We start from the raw sequence: 27,090 nt of genomic DNA on the forward strand, positions 1-27,090 counted from the left end.
CAAGGATCTGCTCCTCCTGTGAGTGGTGTCCCCCCAGCAGCAAGTGCTGCACCCAGCACACCGCCAGTTGCAGGGTTTGGTCTGGTACGTGTGCCCTTGACCTTGCAATAAGTCTTTGTTTTTTGTGTGTATGTGCTCTCTCCAAACTAAATGTATATTTATGCCGTAAAAAGCAGTGATGCATTATAACAAACCAATTTTCCTATAATGAGAATGTGTTGAATGAATCCATATGGTACATTTTCAACATGCCGCTTCTGCTAGTGCTTTATCGAGAAGCACGGAATGGTTTAAATAATAGCTGTTCCTAATGGAGTATTCAGAAATGTATTTCACAACTTGCCTTTTTTTCTGTGCCTTCAGCCTTCATCTGGAACAGGGGTGCCAATGATGCCCCAGCAGCCAATGATGTATGGTCAGTCTATGATAAGACCGTCATTTGGTGGAGCTGCTGTTCCCAGTGCACCAGTATGTTGATCTTTCTCATTCTTCATTTCAGTGCATGTGATGCTTCAGTGCTTTCCCCACGAGAATGCTGTGAGATGAAATGAATTATTATGTGCTCTCTTCTAGCTTTCACCAAGTCCTTCTCCTGCTTCTCAAAGCCCCAAGAAACCCCCATCAAAGGATCCATTAGCAGATCTCAACATCAAAGATTTCTTGTAATCATTTAAGGTAGGCAAATCTATTTGAGTTACAGGGATGGTATCCGTTATCTGGCAACCTGTTATCCGGAAAGCTCCAAATTATTGAAAGTCCATCTCCCATAGAATCCATTATATCCAAAAAATCCAAATTTTTGCTCTGTAATAGTAAAACAGTAACTTTTACTTGATCCAAACTAAGATATAATTAACCTTTACTGGAAGTGAAACCAGACTTTTGGGTTTATTTAATGTTTAAATGATTTTCTAGCAGACTTAAGGCATGAAGATTACGGAAAGATGCATTATCTAGAAAACCTCAGGTCCCAAGCATTCTGTATAACCGGTGCCATACCTATACCTGCACATACTATATTGAACAGAGGGAACATTTTTTACCACAGAACCATGCAATTGCTCACCAGTATACAGAGGTTTTCACAGCCAGTGACAGACATTAGAAAGTTACATTGAACGCTGCACAGGTGACTTGATAGTGAAAATTCTAATTAGAATATCTGAGGTCTGAGATTCTCAAGTCAATGGGCAAAAAGACCAGAGTTTAGGAGCTGCAGTATTAGCTTGATGTGACATCACTTCCTGCCTGAGTCTCTTCCTGCTCACCTATAGCTCTGGGCTCAGATTACAGCAGAGAAGGGAGAGAAGCAAACTGAGCATGCTCACACCTGGGCAAGGAGGTTTAAGATGAAGGCAGGAAGTCTGACACAGAAACCCATGTGTACACAATTGAAGGAAAGAAATGCAGTGTTTCTTTTGACAGAGGACTCAGAGCAGCATTACCTTGAGGGTTTCACTGGTATATTTAGGTGGACCTTTCTGACAAGGCTTACTTAGTTTTAACCTTTCCTTCTCCTTTAATCAGTGTTGTAGGGATTTCTATTTTATAAGAGAAAAAACTTGTGAATGTACAAGGAGCCCAAGTAAGCTCCAAATGGGAATGTACTGTTTTTGCTCCCAGACTGGCTGCACACTGTAGATAATCCAACCGGGTGTTTATTAGTCACATTATACCCGCAAATTCCTCTCTTAGTATCTAAAAATCCCTTTCTGCCCAACCACCCTCTCTCTTGGCTAAACAATGTTATTTTTTAAAATATATTTTCTTTTCTTCTTCTCACACAGATCCTATTTTTTTTTTTTTTTTTGTGACAAGAAAATGTGAGTCTGGAGCCTATGAAGAACCGACTGCTGCTCAGAGTTTCTAAGTGAGCCACCAGTACCAAACCCAGTGCTTAGATTTTTCTCTCTTCTGAAATGTGTAGCACAGCTGTGAAAGTAAACATTAGTCATCTGTATTACCTTAGTCGTTCTCTGCTGCTGAATATCATTTTTTTGTGCATTTGGGTTCTCTCTGTTTGCCCGTTTCTACCACTGGATGTACCTTGCGCATTCCTTTTAGTGAGTTTAAGTATCTCTGCTGGGAACAGGATATGCAGCTACTGTATTGAATGCTGAGCTGTCTGGTGCAATGTGTCTGTGTATTGAAGGTTACAATGTACATAATCTTTGGACATCCCCTTAACATTCTCTCTGTTATAAAATATTGTGTGATACAGGAAAACACTCCAATACAAACCCATTGTGTATGCGTGTGTGTGTTTGCTTGTGACCTACCCACAGGAATTATCAGTTGTTTGTTTTTTTTTGGGGTGGGGGGTGGAATAGTTTTTTCTTTTGTAGTATTGTATATGTTTAGATATTTATAATTTAAAGTAATATATCTACAAAATCGACCGCATAGAGCTCTGGGAGTGAACATATCGGAAAGGAAAAGATATATCAGATCAAAATCAGGATTATTAATTTTTATTTAAAAAGTTATATATTTTATTATATTTCAAATGGTTTGCGCTTCCCTGTTGGCCTGCCAAGCAGTCAATGGGTTAAATGTGCTCTCGCAGTCTTATGAAGCAGCCGTAGGTATTATACTTTACGTCTGTAATTGAGCCTGTAGTATCCGCAGTCAGCCACAGTATTTGTTTTATCATTATACGTTTTATTGTAAAGTCACTTAATGTGTGCATGTGTGTTGTTTTCATAATGTTTTTCCTCTGGTCGTTCTCTGATTTCACTGTAGGATTTTTGTATTGTTTGTGAGTGCGAGTTTACTGAGCATATTGTGCAAATTCTGCTTTTTTTTTTTTTCCCACACACTCTCATCCCCTTTTGTGCTGATGGCTTGGCTTCCGGTTTTGGCACACAAAAAAAGGTCACTGTTGATCAGTGTTACAAGTGGCTTGGCGGCTCGATGTAGAAATATGTCCAATAGGGAAGATGTTCACCTGTTGTCTTTCAAATTTAACTATTTAATCAATGGTTGTAACTGAATTTACTGTGGGGAAAACATACACTCTGAATGGGGGCGGGGGGGAGTATTCAAAATCAATTTCAAAATGGCTTTCCTTTGTATCTTGGTTTAAAGACCCAGTGCATGTATGCCCTGTGAGATGCAATAAACACCTGAACAAAAGCAATCACACTCATGTTCTGTCTCTCTGCTTCTGTTCCAATGAAGAGGTGACGTTGAAGCTGGATTATTTAAGACATTTATTGTCATGTGATCAACAAATGGAGAAAAAAATGGAGACTAATTATGGCCACTCAACAACATTAATCAGCTCCAGATTTACCCATTACTATGTTTATTACCTAGTCTGCTCAGCTTCTAGCAACCTTGACAAATACACTGAACCTCACTCGTTATTAAGTGAATAATGACTATAGAATGCAGCTGCAAAGGAGCCTTCAGACTATCGAATGCGAAAGAGTGTGTTTGCAGTTGGTATTTCAAGGCTGTGTATGAAACTTGTCCCAGGCTGGTGATAAAAGTTAATAAGACTCCGAAAGATTCTTTTTAATAGGCAGTGTCCAGCTTCTATTTATGTGTGCATGGTATTACGTATAGAATATCCCTCCCATATTTAGAAAATTCATCTTTAGCTACATAGTGAGAGCAGCAAAAAAAACAAGTTGTCCCTGCCCTGCAGAGCTTACACTCTAACTGGATGCATGGAATATGAGGAGCTGCACTATATCTGTCCATACCACGCTTGGCCAAAGTTGGCCAAAAAGAATGTTTTCATGTAAAATTTCAGGTTTTTCCCCATCTTCTTATTGTGCCATGAAGTTGTTCCCTCTAGAGCTCCTGTTACCATGAAATATTTGTATGTTTCTGTCACACATCCCCTGTGCTTTCATATATAGCATCTGTTTGAGGTCAGCTACTGTGAAGAATCGTGTTCTCTTTAGGCACTTTCATAGCTGAAGCTAGAAATACTTTCTAGAGGCTAGAGCATTTGTGTGACGTAACTACCTGTGAACATGTGCTGAATACCATCAAACACCATACATGCCTGTGTGCTATATGGCAGTTATTTATGTACTATTCTGTAACCTATGGTAGAACAGGATTGCGCCTGCTTCATGCCAAGCTCCTTTTTCCTAACTTAGTTCCGAGAATATTCCGAAACCTGTGTCTTTAAAGGGGACCTCTCACCCAGACATAAAAAGCTGTATAATAAAAGTCCTCTTCAAATTAAACATGATACCCAAGTTTTTTTTTTTTTTTTTAATTAAAACATCCCTACCTGTTATGAACTTGTTTAAAAGTCTCAGCTGTCAGTCATTTATTGCCTGCCCCACCTCTATGCCTTGGGCATAGAGGTGAGGCAGTTATTTTCCATTCTGCAATTCCTAGATTTAACTGCACTCCCCACATTCCTCCTCCCTTCTCATCATCCCATTGTGTAGCCAGTGAATGGGCATCAGGTGCCCCAATCTGGCACGTAAACAATATTTTGGCATGATGCAAAGCGTGCCTTCATAACAGTGTCTACACCTGCCTGCTTGCTGGCAAGAACTAATTAATTTTATATAGTGTAACTAAAGTTTATTTTGCTTTGTTAACATCATAAAATAGGATTTGGAATTATTTCTTAAGGTTACAGGTCCCCTTTAAGGAAATACATCTGAATTAGCAAGGTGAGTGTTCTTGGATTTTCTTGAAGGCATGGCAGCTGGTAATGCTGTTCCATGTTCTCAAGTAAATGTATTTACAGTGTTGTTTACTAGAAGGGACAAAGACAAAGTTTCATAAAGGAGGTTATTTGTGGTGAGAATGAGGTTCCCTATATTAGACCAGTCTTGAACAGTTACAAAATAGCAGAGAACATAGAGAGAATCCACTTTTTGGAAACGAAATTACACATTAAGCAGCGACTTATGAACGTGACCTGAGAATTTAAAATGAGCGCAGAACCCTTATTCTCTCAACTAACAAGGAAACATGGAGTATTATGGAGTGTGATAACTCTAAGCAGATGGATAAAAAGGAAAATTAAAGGTTTTTAATGTATAACAAAATCCTTTGGAGCTTGCAGCCACTTCAATGACCGTTCTGCTCATGTCCTTTTCCTGATTCCTCTTTAGTCCTAGATTTCTGAGGAGAACCTCTAGGCAAGAGCAATAGCCCCCTTGAAGTGACCATATATGAAACAGAAATATGATTATCAAATATGGTGCAATGACAAATGTCAGCTGAGGACAGGGTGTATCAGAACAGACATATTTATTTGTTTCAGGGGGAGCAATTCACTAGTTTTTGCAATTGTGTTCTAAATTAATTGTGTCCATTCTATTGCCACACACATTTCTGAACCTGGTATTATCTTCATTTATATGGAATCCTCATAACTGCAAGTTAACAGTTTAAGGAGTCCAAGGTATGTATACAATGATTTAGATGAGTGGGAATATAGTGTATAGTCTGTGTATCTGTTCTTGAAGAATACATAGAGCAGTGAGCTGTAAAGATGAGCTTGAGCCTGTGCTTATAAGGAACATTAAATCAAAAATCACAAGGCAAGGCAGAGCTCACCAAAGACTGTGGATAACAGTTTTTTCCCATAATACTGTGTAATAGAGGCAGTGTGCGATCCTTTAATTTATACTGTTCACATTTGAACTCAAACCTTTAGGAGACACAGACCAGCCTCACTTTCCATCAGAACATGACAGGGGTTGGCTGATATGCATCAGGGACTTCTTTGTAGGAAAAGAACATTGTGGCCATTCTTTCCTAGTAATATTCCAGATTCATATGGCTTTTTATAGACGTGTCAGTATCACTTTGATAAGGAATGAAACTCTTGATCAACTAATCTCCTAAACGAAATCTCATGAAATTAACCTGCACAGTTGAAACCAATTCAGACCTGGAATAGGGGAGCAATGAGCCAGTAGCTGTGTTTGGTTCTAGTTGTGACCAGTGATTATAATAATGTAAGTGTCATCTTAGAAATTATGGGATTTTATGTCAGATTGTATTGCTTATATACAATGATACAATCGAGGAGTTATTACCATAGGCTTAGCAAGATAATTATAAGTTTGGTTATAAAATTAAAATTCTAAGCAGACAGACAGAATGGGGCAAGTTTGTTTATTCATCTTTATTTAACGGCTTCTTTACTATACAATAAATTAAATCTGAAGGCATTGCCATTTATTTTTCACTGCTATAAAACACCGAATAGGCATTTGAAGGTATCCTTATACCCTCCTTACCCTTTGGTAATCAGATATTGAATGAACATAACCTGGTGACTAAAGAACAGTTTGTGAGACAACAACAAACTGGACTTTGAGCCATTGACAAGCATATGTAACATATACACAAAGACTTCGGCCATTTCCCCCTGACCAGGTTTCCTGATATCTAACATTGTCTAAGCAATCGAGAAGAGCTGTTAATTGAAATGGTTATGTCAAGTTAGCACCTTAACCATTCCTTTTTATAGATACAAAATGATTAGAGAATTGTATGTGCCTGGTTGTAGCACCTTTTACATTATAAAACACAAAGCCTTTCTTAAAAGGAACCATATGAATGAAATAATGGATAGCAGAGAGGCACACATCCATATTTTAGGTATTTTTTCATGCAGAAGATCAAAAGACAGATTGTCTTTGGATCTATATATGTAAGTAGACTTAAGAATAAACAATATGGCAGGTATAAGTGGGTGTAACCCTTCTAGTTATACTGAAATAAATACTTTGTGATCAGTAAAGCAGGTTAAAGGTATTGCAATCCCTGAAGAAACCTTGTGGCATTCATAGATTAAATGACCGTGTAAATAAAAGTTAAAAATAACAAATAAATAAAGGGCTAAGAGGCTAACAAACTACTTGATTTATGCTGAGACTAGATTTCAGTGGTGCAAAACAGTACGCTGAAGGGGAACTACCCCTACACTCTGGGGTCCAGCCACTAGGTTCTTTCTTAAAGTGGATTTAGAAGTCTTTTCCTGAGTTTCTTCTCTTGATGTGCCAATGGGAACCCAGTGTTGGGGTTAAGATGATAATCCCATGATGGGACCTTTCCAATGGTTATGCTACCACCAGTCTGCAGAGTTAAACGATGTATAAACAGTTCTGAAACCTTAATGAGGATCCTCTTCTAGAAAGTACTTTTTGTACATGCTTAAAAAGTGGACCTCTGGCCACCCAAAACACTGTGATTTTATTCTCTAAAAATTTTCCAATAGATTGTAGGCAGGCAAAATATACTAATTCTAAAATATAATATCTGCTTGTTAATACTTTAAAGGCAGGACTAAAACATTTATACAGCCTTTCTTCACTAATAAAAAGTATGTTTTTGCTTAAAAACATCAATGCCTTTATTGTACAGTCTATGTGACAAAGAAAGGGGAAAGCAATAAGAATTTCATGCAATAACCACCCATATTTACTTGAGACAATTTTTTTCCGAGAAATTCAACCGGCAATTTAAATGTAATGCTGCTCTTTTAGTGTTGCTAATATGTTATTTATGGGTAATGTGATAGATCTGTAAAGTGTGGCTTATTCCATACAGGAACTTTCTGTGTGAGAGGTCAGTCTAGGTAAATCCATTGTTATGTCTGCTTCATAGTTTTTTTCCTAATATTTTCATCCCTATAAAATAACGTACTACAGCAATGAGGGTCTTTTATTACCAGATACCAGGGTCAAATTGGCCTGCCAGTATTAGAGGATCTCCTGGCAGCGACCGGCTAAGGATGATTCCCATCAGCCCTTTCTTATGTGTATGCTAAGTCTATTTAACACCCGTTGCATTGTTAACATCTAAGACCTGGCCCTTGGTGTTAACTTCTCTGATGGGCTTTAGAAGACCCAGTCAACACTGCCAGATACTGCATGTAACAGTAAGTTTTTTTAAGAAAACCATGACTACAGAACTAAGAAATGGAGCAAGGCTTTTATATGACACCATTTTCTGACCTCTGCCATAGAGTAGTCCTGCCCAATAGTGCACAGTAACATCCATGCATCCCAAGCTGCAGTGCCCTACAAAGATGGGAGAAGAAAGCAAGCAGCTAGCGTATACAGCATTTTAGACTTTTATTTGCTGTAGATTGTAATCATTATTTAAAATACAGTATTACCATTACCCATGTCCCAATTGCTTTTTGCAGCTAAACAACATTCTGTCATATAAGATCTGTTACTTGCTCATCGGTTGATAGCGTGGCATTGCTGTGTTGGAAATGATTCATTTACTTTCAGAACTCCATTGGAACCCCAGGCTGCAGTGGAACCCCCGTATTGCTTTGGAATCACAACTGTTATCTTTTTAATTGTAAACAGGTTCTTTAAGAATTGTTTATGCCATTATGATCTGTTTCTGGTCCAACTAGCAGTTTGTACATGATAACAGTAATTGAGTTCTTTTTCAGCATCGTATTCCCACTGGCTGTCCTTGTTGCAGATTATTTGTTAAGTCGCTCTCTTTGGATTGAATGGAGTGGGGGTTTGACCTCCTTCAAAATCAGGTCAGCCTTGTTTGCAGTTATCATGGTTCCCATGTATCCAGTAACATATCTGAGCATATTTGAGTGGAGTTATTCTGACAGCTACATTGTAATCCAGCTGCTGATTGTTAACATCCACCCACTGATGTCCTGAATAGACGGCAATGATCTTCCTCCTCCATTTCTTTTTGTTGGGTTCCTTAAGCCTGATGTAAATACCAGATCCACTGGAACCAGCCTCTGCATCACAATACTGATAGAATAAGTCTTTAGACTGCTCTGAAATGCTACAGAAACGATACACCAGCTGCCCAGGCCTATCTTCATCAAAACCTGAAAAGTGAACCCTGCTTCCAGGCATTTTTTCTGCTTCTGGGCTGATGCCAAGCTCCATGTATTTCTTTTTGTGTGGGCGCTTAAGTTCTAGAACAGAATAGTCATAGTCAAGGCTCATGTTGTGAGACACATCCCTGAACCATCCTTTGGCGATCTGAATGGCCTTCACCCTTGTCCACTGGAATGATGGTTTTCCAGCTCCTGACCCTCTTTCTTTTCCAGAAAGACTGTTTGCCTGCTCTTCTGCTGCTGATCGTTTTTGAACTGATTTTCTTCTTTGTTTTCTACCATCTTTCTTTGGAGATTCTTCAGATGCATCTTCCCTTCCCCTTTTTGATCCCCTGCGGCGTTTGCCACCACGATCAGACTTGATCTTAAGGAGGCCGACACGTAGCTTCTTGGCAGATTTGATGTAGTCCTTGCCATCATGGATGCAGTGAGCAGCTGTTAAAACATGCTTGGGTGAAATAAGAATGCCGCTACACCCTGAAGACAGTTTCACTGCTGTGCTAAATGGGTAATTAGTCATGAATTGCTTATCAGATATACTGAACCTACTGTCAGTGCCATAAACGTGTCTCTTTCTGCGGGAATGCTTTGGTTTTTCCCTTCCCATTTCAGTTTCAGGATGCCAATCCTGGACATTAACCCTTGTCATTGTGCGTGTGCCATTGTCATATATTGTCTCATAGGAAAGATATTCCTCAAGGTCAGCTAGGCTGGGTAGGGGCAAGTTCCTTTGGCATTCAATCCCACAGGTTCCATTCAGCTCCAGTTGCGGTTCTGCTTCATAAGAGGGATTTTTGAGATTGATAATATCTGAACTAACAATGTGAGGTATTTTCTTTATGTGCCAAGTATAGTCCTCATCCATTTCATCTGCTTGACAAATAGGTGATGCCACAATGGAGATGAATAGGAATGCTAGCTGTAGGGTATCCATTTCATCCAACAGTTTCTACCTAGAACATGAAGCAGGGAAATATTAGTAAGGAAGTCTACATCTTGATTCACAAATACATTTATAAGTTTTGCATTACGGTGGATAAAAGTTACAAAGCCATTCATCCAAACAATACCCAGAATTAAGGTTATAAGTTTAACAAATATAAATCTGGAATCTTGTCTCTATGTGTCATTTATGGTGAAGATACACAACGCTACTAGTAGCAGCTACTTGTCAGGGCTACAAAATAGACAATAGTGATAATTGGCTTAGCTAAGACACTGTGGGGCTTATTTATCAAAGTCCAAATTTATCTCAACATTTCCAGCCACAAACTCGGCACGGGTTTTTTCAGCATATTTATTATTAGATTTTCCTGAAAATTTGCTTTGCGGGAAAAAATCACCCGAAAACTCTTAAATCTTCGGGGTATTGCACGAAACACAGCGCACATCAAAAAATCATTGGGACTTCTCCCATTGACTTATATGCAACCTCGACAGGTCTGAGATGCCGGATTTTCTGATTCTGAGTTTTCTATCCTCGGGGTATAATAAATTCCGAAAAATTTGTGATTTTTTAAAAGTCAGATTTTATACTAAACAATCACTAATTAATCGGGATTTTTGCATTCTGAGTTTAGTAAATAACCCCCTGTGCGTGTTTTAGCAGAGGCAATTCTCAGTATTGTCTATGATGGGGTATTTTTTTGGGGTATATTTGGGGGAATTTTGTAGCCACACCAAGTAGCTGCAACTAGTAGCTCTGTATGTCTTCACTAATCCATGTGAGTCTTGCCAGTCTATTTTGGAATAATTGAAGTCAACCCAGAAGTAACTGTCTGCTGAATATATATCTATGACATGTTCATGTGACCATGATCTCATATGTGTTCAGTTACATCAGATGCCTTTGCACTAAGATGCTCAACCAGTGGGCAAGACCAGTGTTGGACTGGGATGCCAGGGGCCCACCAGAAAACCTTAGACCATGGGCCCATTCTCCAAGCTTATTTTCTTCCACTTCTCACTCAACTTCTATATTAGTCCTTTTCTTTACATGGTATACTATATTCTCCATCTATCTGGCCTCTTTATTTCCATAAAGAATTAGAGAATGAACATGAAATTGTTGCAAATGATTAGAAGCAGGAGGGCACACTGACCCCTGGACCCACCTGGAGTGGACCAGCCATCATTGGACAAGACTGCTTTCTGTAGAGAAGAAATACCATCCAGACCAAGTCTTTCTTTTGTTTGATTTTTAAAGAAACCAGATTGCTTTGCTTGGCCCAAATGACCTCTTTCATTTCCATATCTGGGAGGCAGATGTGACATGGAGAAACTACCATTAATAATTCCAGAAGCTGAAAATGACAAGTGCTGGTAATTCATGAATTTAGCTATAAGACAAGGTGATACATTCCATCTTGCTTATCCATCTGACGTACAGGTCAGGAAAATGATGCCTTTCACCTTGCCTCATTGGGTTTTTTTATGGAATGTAAAAGTTTTCTGGCAATAATGTCCAAACTCCACATAAGGAGAATAAGTATACCAGATAAAGTGGCGACAAACTGCCTAGATTCAGGGATGTTGCCTTTGTGTTAATAAAAAATAAGTATTGTCCCATTAAAATATTTTAGCCAGTAGAGGATTATTGGTTAAAATGTTTATAATCTTTAAAGGAATGATCGTATCTGCTCATGTTACTATTGAAATCTATGGAGCACCACAGTCCTATTCAGTGAATCCAGCAGGTGGCAGAAGAGACTTGGAAATAGATATGTGCCCAAACGTTAGAAATCTTAGAAGTAATACTGTATTTATATGTTATGGAAATATTTAATCTTTCTGCCTTTCAAGCAACTCCACAGGCAGCACAGTCTGGCAGAACTAAGCCTGTGTGTTGTTCAACACTGATTCTTTACTGGTGTGATCTAGATAAGAGGATAGAGTACTTAACAGCTTGGTCCCACTGGTACCCACACTGCATGGTGCCTGTCTTACTGGAGACTTATCTATTGCAATGCATATACAGGGTTTCTGCACAGTGCCATAGAAAGTTAAAGCAGGTAAAGTCTGATTTATAAGGTTACATGGAAAATGTATTTAGGGATAAATATTCTGGGGTCATACAACTAATTATTTTTTTCTCTCTCTCTCTCTCTCTCTCTCTATATATATATATGCTCCTCGGGTGCTGGTTCACGTACCAATTTCAGACAAATATTGGCTTTTATTCATTCTTCTGCATCCACAAGAATGAATAAAAGCTAATATTTGACTGTAATTTGTGTGTGGATCCTTTGGAATATATATATATATATATATATATACACTGCGCAGAGTGATAGGCAGAATGAAGGTTTATATAAACTATACATAAAAGCAGTTATCTGCCTCATGTTGTCCATGTCTGGAATACATTTGGAAGCCAGTGCATTGAGCAAAACCTGATAAACCAGCCAGCCCTTCATATATATCTATAGGCCCTGCATGCCTAGTCAAATACCCTTTAACAACCCCAAAAAGCCGTTATGTGTATGCCCATAAGTAAGATACAACAGCTAACACAAATGTTGCCAAAGGCTCAATTAGGACTGTGCATTCACAACTGGTCCGTGTATGCCATATTGCCCTTTCTGCACACTCTCAGACAATTTTGTTTTATGCTTTAAGGAATAAAACTTGTAAATGAGACCTGGGGCTGTGCGCATATGATGTGGGCATTTGGTCTGGGGTTTTAGCCTATAAACCAGCAATCTACCTTATGTACAGTACATGCAGCGGGTAAAATTACCTTTTTTTATATTATTTATATATATATTTGCATTTTCAACATTGATAAAGCTCATAAATAAATGCCTTTATTTAATTCTAATCAGATTATTCTGAGAAATGTAATTTATTGAGAAACACTAATGGTGTGTCCCTTGTAAACCCAAGTCTTTGTCAGATCCTTCTATTAAGATGAGAGACTGACCCTTTCTTGCCTTAGAGCAGGGATCCCCAACCTTTACAACCCGTGAGCAACATTCAGAAGTAAAAGGAGTTGGGGAGCAACACTAGTATGAAAAATGTTCCTGGGTGCAAAATAAGGGCTGTGATTGGCCATTAAGTAGCTCCTATGTGGATTGCCAGCTAACACCAAGGCTCTGTTTGGCAGTGCACCTGGTTTTTATACAACCAAAACTTGCCTCAAAGTCTGTAATTCAAAAATAATAACCTGCTTTGAGGCCACTGGGAGCAACATCTAAGGGGTTGGAGAGCAACATGTTGCTCACGAGCTACTGGTTGGGGATCACTGCCTTAGAGGGTATCAGGTGCATACCCTTCTTCTCCTTACTTGGCATAAAGTGACTTTGCAAGGAACAGGTCTAGCTCATTGTTACAGGAAAAGGACTTACCTGTTGAAGAATTACTTTTCTGCAAGCAGTCCCTGTCTTAAATCACAGCTCCTTGTAGAAGGGGGAGACATGAGCTCCTACCCTGAAGGTAGCGGCAGAGCTCAGTGCACCTCCAACTGATGCAAAGGAAAGGAGGGGGGCAATAGGAGGGCAGGGAGTGTGAAAGAGAGAGGAGGAGAAACGACAACACTGAGTCTCCCTACTCTGGTAGTGCACTGACATTTGAGCAAAGGAAAGTAGAAGGAGGGGGTGTATGCAGAATACTTTTCAGACTGTGCTGCAGAAAGCACATCATTCAAAGAGTGGGATGATGAAACTGCTTCTGTGGGATAGAATGAATACACTGCAGGTTTTGCTCAGTCTCCTCCATCACCAGCAGAGGACATATGCCTGCTCTGAATACTCCTTGTACCTCTCTACTAGCATGGAAAAAGCAAAAAAGAAGTAGAAGCAGGAAGCGGTGTGTAGTGATCTAGGAGTTTGGCAACTGATTCTTTTTGTGCTAAACATTTGCTTCCCCCAATTCCTTCTTTATTGCAGGGTCATCAGTGGCCAATCCTGAGAGCAGGGCAGTACTTGGCTGAATTGCATTTTCCTCTAGGCTTGTTAGCATTCTTCCTTGTGCATCCTGTAATTCCTTTTGCACCTAACAGCTCTAATTACAGACCTCCGTTTTCTGAAATAGTGATATGTCCATGCTTTGGAGTCAGAGCCAGGGATCCCCAGGGTGGAGCACAGACGTCTCCCAGCTGCTCTGTGATCACACTATCATTTCCATATATATATATATATATATATATATATATATATATTTTGTGGCAAGCTGGCGGCTTGAACATGTAACTTTAAGGGGGGATTAGTCAATGGTGAGCAGGCAGCATAGGAAAAAGGAGCATAAAGACAGGGACACACAGCTTCTTCAAGGAAAATACAGGTTTATTTTCCCACTTTTCAAAGACAGTCAATAATCCACATACACAGGGGTGGCCATTTTATCATACAAACAAAACATAAAATAAAACCTAGCCCACTGGGCACTACCTTCCAACTCTGGAGCAGTCCCTGACTAGGCTGCGCCCCTTGTCGACTACCAGCAAACAAAACAATTGTTGTGGCTCACCCCTGTACTCACAGTCTTGGAGTGAACTCTTTAGCCTCCTGGCTTTTCTTCAATGTCCCACACAGATAACAACTCTGGCTCTTAGTCACAGCCACGGGCTCCCTCTGCTTCTGGCAGGATCAGGCGGCACTCCCAGCTCCTCTGGGAGTTCCTCACACAGCCAGGTCTCCTACCTGCTGTGTCCTGCTGAGAGACACACTCTCCTATTCCAATTAACTTTAAATAGCCTTTCCACAGGACAGCTTTCCTGTGGAAGGTGAACTCCAATCTCTGGACTGGATCTGCGGAATGGAGTCCCTGGCTACTAAAGTCTTTAAACAGAGCACTAATTCTCTGTTTAGTAACTCCCTTCCTGGAGCCTATCTCAGTCCCTGGGGCGAAATTAAAGGCTAGAGTGAACTTTTTCCTCCTTTTCCTAGTCACTCTACAACAATATATATATATATATATATATATATATATATATATATATATATATATATATATATATATATATATATATATATATATATATATATATATATATATATATATATTTGTAAAATCAGATAAAATCAATATATATATATATATATATATATATATAATACACAAAAGCCATGAATATCCTGTAAATTATATCCTTATAAACGGTGAGTTCTGATGTCATCAGTTATAAACGGTGAGTTCTGATGTCATTTCTGTCACATGACTCATTGAAATTTGTGTATTATAATTAATAAAGTACCCCCAGTTTCAAAATATGAGGATATTAGAAGTTACCTCGGAGTTCCATGACCTGTATAAAAACACTCGGCCTTCGGCCTCGTGTTTTTATATGGTCATGAAACTCCTCGGTAACTTATAATATCCTATATTTTACAAGAGGGGGTACTTTATTCACTATATATATATATATTTGTAAAATCAGATAGATACATAACTGAACTAGAACACTGTTATATATATATATATATATATATATATATATATATATATATATATATATATATATATATATATATTGTGGTAGAGTGACCAAAACAATGTGGGAAAAGGTGTGTTTTCCCTTTAAGAGCTCCCCAGTAGAAGATATAGGTACCAGGAAGGGTGTCTAAAAACTTTGGCGGCCAGGTCCTGGAAGCTGGAGTATTCTGGAAAGAACAGGCAAGCCAGGTACTCCGATCTAGAAGTCCAGCTCATGGATTAGAGCTCAGCTTCCACAGGAAGGCTGTCCTGTGGAAAGGTATTTAGTTCTAGTGGGCCTGTTAGGAATCTCTCTCAGAGCAGGACACAGAGCAGGAAGGACACTGCCTGTGTGAGGAACTCCCACAGGGGCTGGGGGTGCCATTTGCCACTACAAGGTGCAGAGAGCGAAGACCTAGTGACACAGAGTTTGTCTGAGAAAAGCCAGGAGGCTGAGCAATCCCCCAGGAGAACAGTGAGTACAGGGGTGACCCCCAACTTATGTGTTTACTTACTGGTAGTCCACAAGGGGCCCAGTTTAGTAAGGGAACTCTTCATATGTGAAGGTAGCGCCCAGTGGGCAGGAGTTATTTTTATGATTTGTTTTGTATCCTGAAATGGTTACCCCTGTACGTAAATAAAATGTCTTAAAGAGAAGAAAAGTGTCTGTTATGGATCCCGCAGCTTACAAAAAAAAAAAAAAAATATATATATATATATATATATATATATATATATATATATATATACCTGTAGAAAGCTGACGCACAAGATAAAACTTGTTTTAACAAGTTTTATCTTGATAAATCCCAGTGTGCGTCAGCTTTCTACAGGAATATACAATTTTTTCTGACTAGCACCTGGGTCTTTGTTCCAGTAAGTGTGTGCCACAGCCCATATATATATATATATATATATATATATATATATATATATATATATATTATATATATATATATATATATATATATATATATATATATATATATATATATATATATATATATATATATAAAGGACCTTACCGTATTTATATATTCACTTAAAGGAGACCTTTTAATCTCGAGTAACCTCCGTAAGGAAGCTCCTTATCGGCACAATGGAACATTTTCCCAGTTTGCTACAACTGCACATGTGCTGAACGTGACGAAAATGACCGAAGCACCAGAAGAAGACAGAAGTGGCTAAAGCTGGCCCCCGTAAGCTCTGCTGCGCTGACTCTGCAACAAGGGGTAATTACCTGCTTAGGGGTATTTACTTATGTTAACTACAGTGAGGGGGGAATATAGAGGGTAGGGTTTTTATTAGAAAGGGGGTTTAATTCTCCTTTAATTAAAGACACCTACTAGTAAATCATTTGCCATGTAGAAATAGGTTAGAGATGCTATTATTCTGAACACAACTGTATTTTGAAGCAGCAGCTCATGTTATTTATACGTGGATCTTGATTCCTGTCCTGAATTAAAAACAGCTGTTTTGTATAGAGGTTTTACTTGCAGTTCCTTTTCTCAGGGCTCTTCTGTGTAGCTGACGGGTGCAGAAAGGTGACGCAGACTTGATTGGAATGGTTTCCTCACATGAACTCCAGATGATTCATTTTGTACATTACATTCACCCAAGGATAGGGAACCCTTCCTGTATTCAGTAATAGCTGCAGTGTGCAAAAAATCTGAAATGCCATTGGCTTCTATGGGCCAGTTCCAGAGTTTAATACAGAAAAGCATTTCCATGTTCTTGCTCCTTTCCTGCACTTTACACTTTCCAGCAATTTTACTTATATCCTCTGAAAAGGGCTAAATATGTGCTGCCTCCAAAGCTGTATGCCCCATACCTCATTTCTTGTTCAGTTCAGACATACAGTATATAATATTGAATTCAGCATAATAAATATGGGGTTAGTTTGGTCTTGTATTTTCTGTCTCCCATTCCTCTTCTTCATTACTAGTTGTACTTTACTTGTAAAAACTGAGTTGTTATCCTGCATTTCCGGCTGCCAATAACCTTTATTTCTTCCACATAAAGTATTTCCTATTGTTTGTCCAAAAGAAACTGCAGATTAGACTCTGGATGCGTTCTGCGATGTGTTTCCAAGTTTTAGAAGGCCAAGCCTTTATGTCTCTATATTTATATGATAATTTCAACTTCTCCTAAACACTTTAGTTGTGTAAAGATCAAGGTCAGTGCAGCTCTAACCAAGTTCTTCATGTGCAAATTATATGTTTCCCAGTAATTACACAGGAGAATGCAGGCCAGTGAGCTCTCCCAAGGATCTATTTTCCTTTCAAAACCTGCAGGCTGGTAAAATGATTTTATTTTTCTCAGTTCACCAAGCATCAAAGCATGGCTAATTTGGCTAATTTAGAAAAGCGCTTTTGTGAGCGACCCAAGGGGTCTTTCATAACTCACAGGACAGCCTACAAATTTATCTGAAAGTTTAAAAGGAAAGGCCAGCTTTGGATAAGGGCTCAGCATGTGAGACTTTTGGGCAAGCACAAAGCTGACTATTCAGAGCCATCTGAAATACAAGCAAAGGGAAGTTTAAAAAATCATTTAATTCTTCATTATAAGCATCTTCCATGTAGACCTGCTTTACGGAACATTTCTAAATAGACTTTTGTAATAGGCCTTGTTCCTAGAACCCAGGTATAAAGAGACAAAGAAAAATACACACTGAAAAGGAAGTCAGGCAACAGTGGAATAGGATTTGATTTTCTACTGGGCGGCCATTTATTACACTTCCTTAAATATGTTATTGTTTGTTTAACTCTGTAGGGTCCCTCTGCACATTCTCACTTATCAGTACATAACATTTAGAACATGCACTGTTTCTAAAGGTAGCTAAGAACGCCAAAAATATACTGCAGACGTATGCTTTAAAATGAAGTTTTAGTGTTGTCTTGAACACTTATGGCCCAAAAGTACAGAGGGGTGGGAAATTACTGGAGAGATCTAACAGGACTGGATCATTCTCCAAAAATGTGCTTGCCCAGTTTACAAGTGGCCCAAATGGAATAGAATTATATTCTGGCCAAGGTTTTCAGAGGAAAGTTCTGTGTTTTAGAATGGGCTCGGTTTGGTTATACTTGCATAAATAAATCTGCATGTAAATGATCAGTTGTGTCACTATATTGGGACAGAACTGTACGAGACTGCTGGAAGTTAGTGGCATTGACTGCATTACCAGTCCCACAGCTAATTCCAGACCTATCAACACTGCCATTTATACCCAGAGCAGGGGACATGCTTGTTGCATAATGTAGTGTGGTCGGGTGTATAATACCCTTCTGTATTTCCTTGCTGGTAGGATAATGTCTCTGCAGTTTGGCTCTCAAACCAGCATTTTCAAAAACCTTTTACAATGTTGTAGCATAAGCTTAAAGAGATACTGTCATGGAAAAAACGTTTTTTTTCAAAGTGCGTCAGTTAATAGTGCTACTCCAACAGACTTCTGCACTGAAATCCAGTTCTCAAAAGAGCAAACAGATTTTTTTATATTCAATTTTGAAATCTGATATGGTAAGACATATTGTAAGAGTTTCCCAGCTGCTCCCAGTCATGTGACTTGAGCCTGCACTTTAGGATGGAACTACTTTCTGGCAGACTGTTATTTCTCTGTTAGGGAATTTTATTGAAAGTAAAAATAGTGCAGAAAATTATATAAACATTTCAGAAACAGAAAACATCACATTATTAACCAACATTCATTTAATGAAAGTAGGTTCCCTTATCATTAAATCCGGTTTTGTTTCTGCCTTGCACCACCACTTTCCTCACCCCTCCTTTTCACTCTCCTCACCCTCCAGGTCAATCTCAATATCCTCCTCTTAGGATTCCCATTCCCCCCCCTCTTGACTCAAAACCTCCTCCCCACTCTCTTTTCCCTCTTTCTGTTCCTTTTTCCCAAGGTCCTAGCCTTCCTCTTCTCTCTCTTTTCTTCCTCCCTTAGCCTCTCTTCCTCAGCCAGATCTCCCCAGCTCTTACCTTCTGGCAGAACAAACCTATTGCCTGTTGCTACCACTATTTTTGGGGAGGTGTCTTTCTTTTTAATGGAGGCTTTCTTTCCCACCACTCTCCACCTCTCTTCTCTTCTTGGCTGACTGGCCCTCTGCTCATCCTTCTCTTTGGGTTACTTTTCTGCTGCCCTACCCACCACCTTACTGCATTGGGCACTGGATTCCCTCTCTGATCCCACCACTTCAGATAGTGGGACACCCTCCTCCACAATCTCCATTCCCTGGCCAATTTTCTCCTGTAAATTAGGGCAATCTCTAACAATGTTGTGCCAGGCATCAAGGCAAGAACGGTGGGCTTCAAGCACAAATTGCAGCGGATTTCCTGGCATTCTTTACTGGGATGCCCAGTTTCACCACAGAGGGCACACTTCACCACTGGGTATTTAGCTGCAAAGTGCCTGTTTGAGCCACAACTGAAACACAACCTGGGATAGAAGCAAACCCCCCTGTCCTTACCAATAAAGAAGGAATTGGAAATGTGTTTGGGAACATGGAAATTCGTGTAAATTTTGACCAGCACCTTCCACCCTCATAATCATACAGTGGGGTAAGGGGGGACAGGACAGGACAGTGCATTGCCTCTTTAGCAAGACCATCACATCTTCCAGGGACACACACACTGTCTTAAACATAATGCTGACAGTCATGGTCTCAGGCCGGGAGACTGGAATCACGCTAAACCTCTTCCACTCTGGGGCTTCTCTCTTACCCTCATATTTGTGCCAGAACTCATCCAGCCCCTGAGACAGTTTGAAGCTCAGATCAAACTCAGTGTCTGTGACACTTACCAGCCCAAACACATCTGCAGGGGTAAAGCCCAATGACTCTTTGATGAGATTCCTGGCTACAAACCTGTGCCCCAGGAACTCACCTCTCTCCTTCACCCACTTAATTTTCACCTCATTCTTCTACTGGTCTGACTCTCACCCACCTCAGTGACGTTCTGCCTAAACAGTCTCTTACCATCCCAAACACCTGTCCTCCCTTGTGCCCCTTCCCTCTCACTATTTACAGGAGGATTCCCTGCAGCCTTGTTGCAGACTCGCACCTGACACACAGGCACCAGGCACACTCACTGCATTGGGCATGCTCACACCAGCCACACTCACAGCATTTATATTGGCATCAGTATGGCCACTAGTGCTGGGCACTGAAACTGTCTCTGGGACCTGGGAATCCGCACACAAAAGCCCCACATTGCCACTCCCAGGAATCAAAGTCTCTTTAGAAAAGGAAAAGTCTTTAAGCATCTTTTTCAGTTAATTTTCCTCCATTTCCTGGAATCTCTCTCGATTATCGCAAACCTCTTTCCAGGGCTGTATAACTGCCAGAACCCTGGGAATGTTATTCTCAATGTCCTCCAAGTCATTAGACATGAAAACCATTTTCCTTACTGCTTTAAATCTCTCAGTCCTTTTAAGAGCACTCAGTGCAGCCACCATGTTACTAATACTCCCCTCCAAAATGTTCCTTTTCTCTTCCAAGACTTTAATGTCTCTCAGGGCCCTGATTATTTGGCTGTGATTGGGCCCAGTTGAGCTCACAGTCTCTGGCCTCCCAGCTCCATTTCCAGCAACCTCCTCTCCCCCATGATCACATAGGTGTATTGCTCCTACCTGGGCCATTGCAGCAGCAGCAGGATTGGGCTTCTCTCTCAGCAACTCCTTAGCCACACAGCATGTGGTCTCAGCACTCTCCATGGCTTCCTCGCAGCCTGCAGCACTTCCTTCCTGGCTCCCAGCATGCCTTACAGCAGCTTCCTGGCTTGCCTCTGAACTGCAACTCTCAGCAGCAGAACTGCCACTTCCCACAGCAGAATTGCAACTCTCTGCAGCAATTTGAGCTTGTACATCCAGGGTATTCACTTGCTTGGGAGACTCCATAACAGATGGAACACTGCATGTAGAGGTACTTTCTCCTTCCTTGCTGTCACTTGTAGCCATGGCCACCACCTCCTTGCACACCTGAACATTTTCAACTGCTGCTGCCAAACCAGGAGCAGCAGTCCTCCTGTTAGACCCCAAGCGGGTCCTCACTCCTTGGCCAGCAATGGCCGCCGTCTTCTTCCTCATTCTTTTTGGAGGCATTTGTGGGGTAGAAGCAGTTTGTTCCCCCCAGACCCAAAATGGACCTGGGAAAACAGCCTGGAACTCCCAACAATGCAGGTGTTAGGGAGCTGCTATCGGTTACCTTCCCATTGTTCTTTTGTTAGGCTGCTGGGGGGGGGGGGGGAGGGGGGTGATATCACTTCAACTTGCAGTACAGCAGTAAAGAGTGACTGAAGTTTATCAGAGCACTAGTCACACGACTTGGGGCAGCTGGGAAATTGACACTATGTCTAGCCCCATGTCAGATTTCAAAACTGAATATAAAAAAATCTGTCTGCAGAATTCTGCTGGAGCAGCACTATTAACTGATGCGTTTTGAAAAAAACATGTTTTCCCATGACGGTATCCCTTTAACCCCAGTGTATCTTAGGCCAAGGGCACAGACTGTTGGCTCCGCTGCTTTCCTGCTGCATATCTTATTCAAATCAATGGAGAAAGGACATGGAGTGGATCCACTTCTCTCAGCCTGAAAAAATATGCGGTTTGAGAGCAGCGGAACCAGTGCTCTGTCTGCCCTTGGCTTTAAGGCCCATAATTATACATTTCCTTTAGACTTAGTATGTACAGTGATAATATCACTTATGTGGTTAATAACACTAATTCTTGGAGCTATTACCACCAACAGTTAAGTTAGTTTATTATCTCAGCAGAATTGTCACTGTTTATCTCCTAGTGGACCCAATAACGCATTTCTAACATAAGCCTACTGTATGTCAGCACTGCACAATATGTTAGCGCTCTAAAGCTACATGTTAATAATATTAATAACAATACAGGTATGGGATCCGTTATCCGGAAAAAACGTTCCATGAAGCTCCAAATTATGGAATGTTCGTCTCCCATAGACTCCATTATAATGATATAATCCAAATATTTAAAAATGATTTCCCTTTTCTCTGTAATAATAAAAGAGTTCCTTGTTTTTGATCCAAACTAAGATATAATTAATCCTTATTGGAAGCAACCCCAGCATTTTAGGATTATTTAGTGTTTACATGATTTTCTAATAGACTAGATCCAAATTAAGGAAAGATCCGTTATCCGAAAAACCCCAGGTCTCAAGCATTGTGGATAATAGGTCCCATACCTGTATATACTGTAGTGCCTATACCATTAGGCACTGTCTCCATGTAATTGTTGTTTGAGTCGGGCCCTAGGTGGTTCAAGTCCAATCGCATGTCTGTTGCCCACTCCAGAAAATGGAAACCCCCATTTTGTCTGTTTCTGAAAACAAACTAGTAGCCCAAGTAGATTAGAGAAATTGTGCCACATCAGTCTGCCTTAGACAAAACAAGTTGGAGCATTCAGCTCCCTGACTTCTGACCTGTAGGAAATACATGAAATATTCTCACTGTGGATACAGACAAAAGCCTGTGGTGTGTTGCTCACAGATCCTTTGACTCTGTTTACTGAGCTTGTTGCTTATCCATCATTTGCTCTGACGTGAGTAGAAAAGGCTAAGGTCCATTTTTTTTTCACAGAAGGATTATCCTTAATAGTGTAGGTTTGCTGCTCAAAACATAAGTATGAATCTTAATCATTTCCTTTACAATATATTCCAGAGTTTTTGCAGAAAGTGCTTTACAGTAACATTCCTGTATCTGTTAATAACATAATAACATGCTTGTCAAAGAACAGTTGTTCAAATCCTAACCTGCAGCCGCCAGTCAGTGGTTTTATTCCCACAATTCCATTGTAATTGCAGCACAATTGCTGAACAAATGTGTCCAAAGGTTTTTGTGGATCCAATGCATTTGCACTGTGATACTTTAGATCAAGTTTGCTGCTGTGTTGATGTAGAAGAGCCAACTCACTGGATGGACACAACTGCCTTGGTGTAAACATGTGGAAGTGCAAGGAGCCTGTTTAGCATAGGGTTGCCACCTTTAAAAAAAAAATATTACCGGCCAGTGGTGGGGGTGGAAATAAAGGGGCGGGACATGACGCAAAAAGGGGCGGAGCAGATGAAGAGCGCAGCAAAAGGGGCATGTCTGCAGGGGGTGTAGCATCACAAAAGGGGCCGCCAGAAGCCAACGAAAATGTACGTTTCATCGGCGGGCAATGGATTTTGTAAATGGTATTACAAATTACCGGCAGCTACATTGCCGGTAAATTTGTAATACCAGCCCCAGCCCTGGCAGGTGTTTTACCAGGTAGGCCGGTAAAATACTGGCTGGGTGGCAACCCCTGTTTAGCATGACATTGATATGTACAATGACTACATCCATATCTGAGTTATTGAGTCCTATATAGTGCATGTAAAAGGCTGGTCAATATACATTTTTTATATATTTGATAATTAATAAATGTTTTATATGGTAAACACAAAACACAGTGGGCTCAGTAAATAGCATTATGGAAACTGTCCAGACTGGGATTTGGTTGGTTCCCTTGGCACAGACATCACAGGTAACCATGTTGCCCCCATTGACTCTACAGTACAGAACACTGACACAGGCACAACACATACAAGTGGTCTCATTCCGTTTCTCACACACAGAATCCAATCCAACCTCTCACTCACACTGACCCAGGACCAGCCTTAAATACCCTCTCATGCCATTATAGGAGCAGGGCCTTGCAAACACTTTTCAGCTGTTTTCAGGTAGTACACACACAAACACAGCTGGTAGAATTGATACAATAGTGGCTAGTGTTCAAGGGGACATAAACCTTCTGTTTTCAGTTTGTACCCAAAGATTCTATGGGGCAAATTTACTAAAGGGTGAAAATTCGCCAGCGTGGCGCTAGCATAAATTCGCTACCGAAGTGGACCTACTCTAGCGCTACTTCGCACCCTTATGCCAGACGAAGTTGCGCTATGGCGAAGGGACGTAACTATGCTAATTAACTAACTTGCGCATTGTACTGAACGTTACCTCTTGCGCCAGAATTCCACCTCAGACCAGGCGAAGTGCAATAGAGTAGATAGGGCTTGCTTCAAAAAAAAGTCACAAAAAACGATGGCGTCTTTTCCTTTTTACAGGGTGATAGGCTGAAAAAGGGGGGTACCCTCCTTCCCTCCTACATTTCCTAACATATGGCACCTAAACTATACAGTGGGCACATGTATAGGGAAAAATAACAATTCTATTTTATGAAGCTTTCCCAGGCTTGTGTAGTGTAATGTATTTGCTGCTACATATACGTCCATTGTACTTTAACTTGGCGCCGTATGCAAATTAGGCATCGCTAGCGTAACTTCGCTTTACTTGACAAATTAACGGTAGCGCAACTTCCCTACCTTTCGCCTCCCTGAGTGCAACTTCGGATTTTAGTGAATTAGCGGCGCCCTGGCGAAGTGCGGCAAAGCCAACGCTAGCACAACTTCGAAGGTAAGTAAATTTGCCCCCATATGTCTTAAAACTGAGCACTACAAAATTTTCAACATAACTTTCTGATTTACTTGAAGTAAAAAAAAAAAAGTTCTGCCCTCTCCCTGACTTCTGCTTCTTATCTCCTCTTTCCATGGTGGCACTTGCTCATTTAATACTATGAGTGTTTCCCACAGTGGAAAGACCAGTGTGTGATGGATGTTTCTCCCCTCTGTGCTTACACTGCGCTTATATCATGGCATTTTAAGAAAATTACTTTTGGCTACATAGTTTAATTAATTAATCTAATATTTATGGTTTCAAAGGTTTGGGCAGCTGTTTGCTGACATCAACAACAATTTGATACAGAGGATAAAGGTAAAAAAACATAAGTTTTCCTACTTGTGAAGAGGTCATATGGCTTTTTGTAGCTTTTGTAGTGTGAGTGTGTGTGTATGTGAGTGTGTGTATGAAGGTGGTCCTCCTGCTGTCAGTGAAACATCTTGATCTTGTTTTTTTTAACAGAAGATGAGCAAAATAATATGAAAGGCATTGAGACACAGGTAGTGACGTGAGTGTACTGAAAACATAACCCATTTGATTCGATTTGGCTAAAAGATATCAAGCCTGCCACCACGTCAAGGTAGGCTCTCGGAGCAGGTCCCTAACCTTCTCTAACCATCTTATTATTTCCTATTATACTATCTGCTGCGCTAACCTGATCTATACTAATATATGATCCAGGGGAAGGCAAAAAACCCAACAGAAACAACTCAATGGTTTGTTTCTGTCGGGGAAAACATCCTTCCTATTATTCCTGTAAAAAACTCTACTCAATATATCCTATGTATCCCACTTATATTAAACAATTAGTCCTACTTTAAACTCCATCATTTTATGATTGTTTGATTATATTATCTTATGTATCACATTACTTATTCCAGCCTTATCTTATGGCATCTTCTAAAATCTTTATTATTTTCTTACTTTATCTTATGACATTTTACTTAAAAAGGATGGTATTAAGAATCATATTATTTTTACACCCTACTAAATATTCTTATTTTTAACAGTGTATATATTCTAGCCTTGTCCTAATTACCCACTTTATTATATTCTATATTTTAACCTAATCCTTTTATTTTATCATGCTATCCTTTATTATTAAATATTCTACAATTTTATCCTCTTTCCCTTTATTTTAATATCTATAATGTTAAATTATATGTCATACTTTATTTGCTTCTAAAATCTTATTTCATATTGTGAACTATCCTATTTAAGTTTCTAATATGCTGCCAGATATTATATGACCATTGTTATTTTATGCTGTTTTATTTCTATGTAATCTATTTCCTGCTAGCTTATTTTATATTTGCTACTCTTGTAAATTGATATTATTTTCTATATATTTCCATCCTTTCTTATCCTACCTTAGTTTTAAACCTTTTTATTCTTTCTTAACTATCCGCTGTGCTAACATTTCACCTATTTTTACCTTATCATCTTTGCTATCCTCTACACTTATATTTCTAGGTCATGTTATGTTTGATCAAATTTGTAAGTAATCTATTCCCTGCTATCTTAATTTATATTTGCTACTCCTATACTTGATATTATCCTATTTTTATTTCTATCCTTTCTTTTCCTAGCTTAGTTTTACCTTATTATTCTCTCTTAAATTAGCCTCATTCTAGTTTGATTTTATACTCTTTGTTTTATAAGAGCCCTTTAGTCATATCATTTAGCCAAAACGTATATAACTAAAGGATCTCAGGTCTTGCAGTATTTTAAAATACCATCATCATCAATAATGTTTGCACCTGAAGAATCCAATAAATGAGCAGGGTAATTCAGTCGAAGGGTCGGGTGAAGCTGATGGTAGTTCTGGAGATGGTGAAGTTCACAGATGGAGGTTTAGGTGATGAAATAACTATGATGGAAATGCAAGATGGATCTGATGGTAGTTCCAGAGAAGGACTTGATGGTGGGGCTGAAGACTTGTTGGAGTTGGCTGCTGAGATTTATATAGCAATGGTGAGGCCAACTGCAGAGCTGCTGATGGAACTGTGAAATCGTATAGCAGACTGGTGAGTTTCTAAACAAATTTAGCTGTTTTCCAGTTTTGATGGTAACTGGACTTGAAGTTGACGTATCCTCTCCCACAGTTGGGCTTATGCCTGCCAGCTGGGGCTCAGAAATGCGAAGTCCTGAAGATGATAGTTGGTAGTTCAAGTAGTATCAGCCTTCAAGACCTCCAAGGCACTTACTGGAATGCTTACATCAGAATACTGTAAATAAAAAAACATTAAACTGGTACTTTCCTTATACATACATGATCGACCGATGGCTTTAATTGTGGTATTTTTGATTTTACAGTTTCAACCAAACCTTTACTAAAAATGTTTTGTTACAAA

The 27,090-nt window shown here is 39.7% G+C and overlaps 2 protein-coding genes across 22 annotated transcripts in view; one reads left to right on the forward strand and one right to left on the reverse strand.

The window, feature by feature from the left end:
- snap91.S (synaptosome associated protein 91kDa S homeolog) overlaps window positions 1–3,139 on the forward strand; it is a 66,096-nt gene extending 62,957 nt beyond the window's left edge. For 19 of the 20 annotated variants that reach the window (XM_018264293.2, XM_018264303.2, XM_041563942.1 and 16 more), the window contains 4 exons: window positions 1–84; window positions 364–468; window positions 574–675; window positions 1,788–3,139. In XM_018264293.2, coding sequence (XP_018119782.1) covers window positions 1–84; window positions 364–468; window positions 574–666 — 282 coding nt within the window. In that variant the 3' untranslated portion in view covers window positions 667–675; window positions 1,788–3,139. 20 annotated transcript variants of the gene reach the window in all.
- Window positions 3,140–6,100: 2,961 nt separating this feature from the next.
- On the reverse strand, window positions 6,101–20,993 carry prss35.S (serine protease 35 S homeolog). Of its 2 annotated transcripts, none has more exons than XM_018265461.2 (2): window positions 20,868–20,993; window positions 6,101–9,780 (listed from the first exon to the last, which is right to left on the reverse strand). In XM_018265461.2, exon 2 carries the CDS (start codon window positions 9,759–9,761, stop codon window positions 8,505–8,507), a length of 1,257 nt encoding a protein of 418 aa, XP_018120950.1. In that variant the 5' UTR covers window positions 9,762–9,780; window positions 20,868–20,993; the 3' UTR covers window positions 6,101–8,504. The 2 variants fall into 2 exon arrangements, with proteins under 2 accessions (XP_018120950.1, XP_018120951.1); XM_018265462.2 differs by lacking the exon at window positions 20,868–20,993 and adding an exon at window positions 13,174–13,830.
- Window positions 20,994–27,090: the final 6,097 nt, after the last annotated feature.

The sequence above is a fragment of the Xenopus laevis genome, chromosome 5S (genome assembly GCF_017654675.1).
Source record: "Xenopus laevis strain J_2021 chromosome 5S, Xenopus_laevis_v10.1, whole genome shotgun sequence".
Classification (NCBI taxonomy): Eukaryota; Metazoa; Chordata; class Amphibia; order Anura; family Pipidae; genus Xenopus; species Xenopus laevis.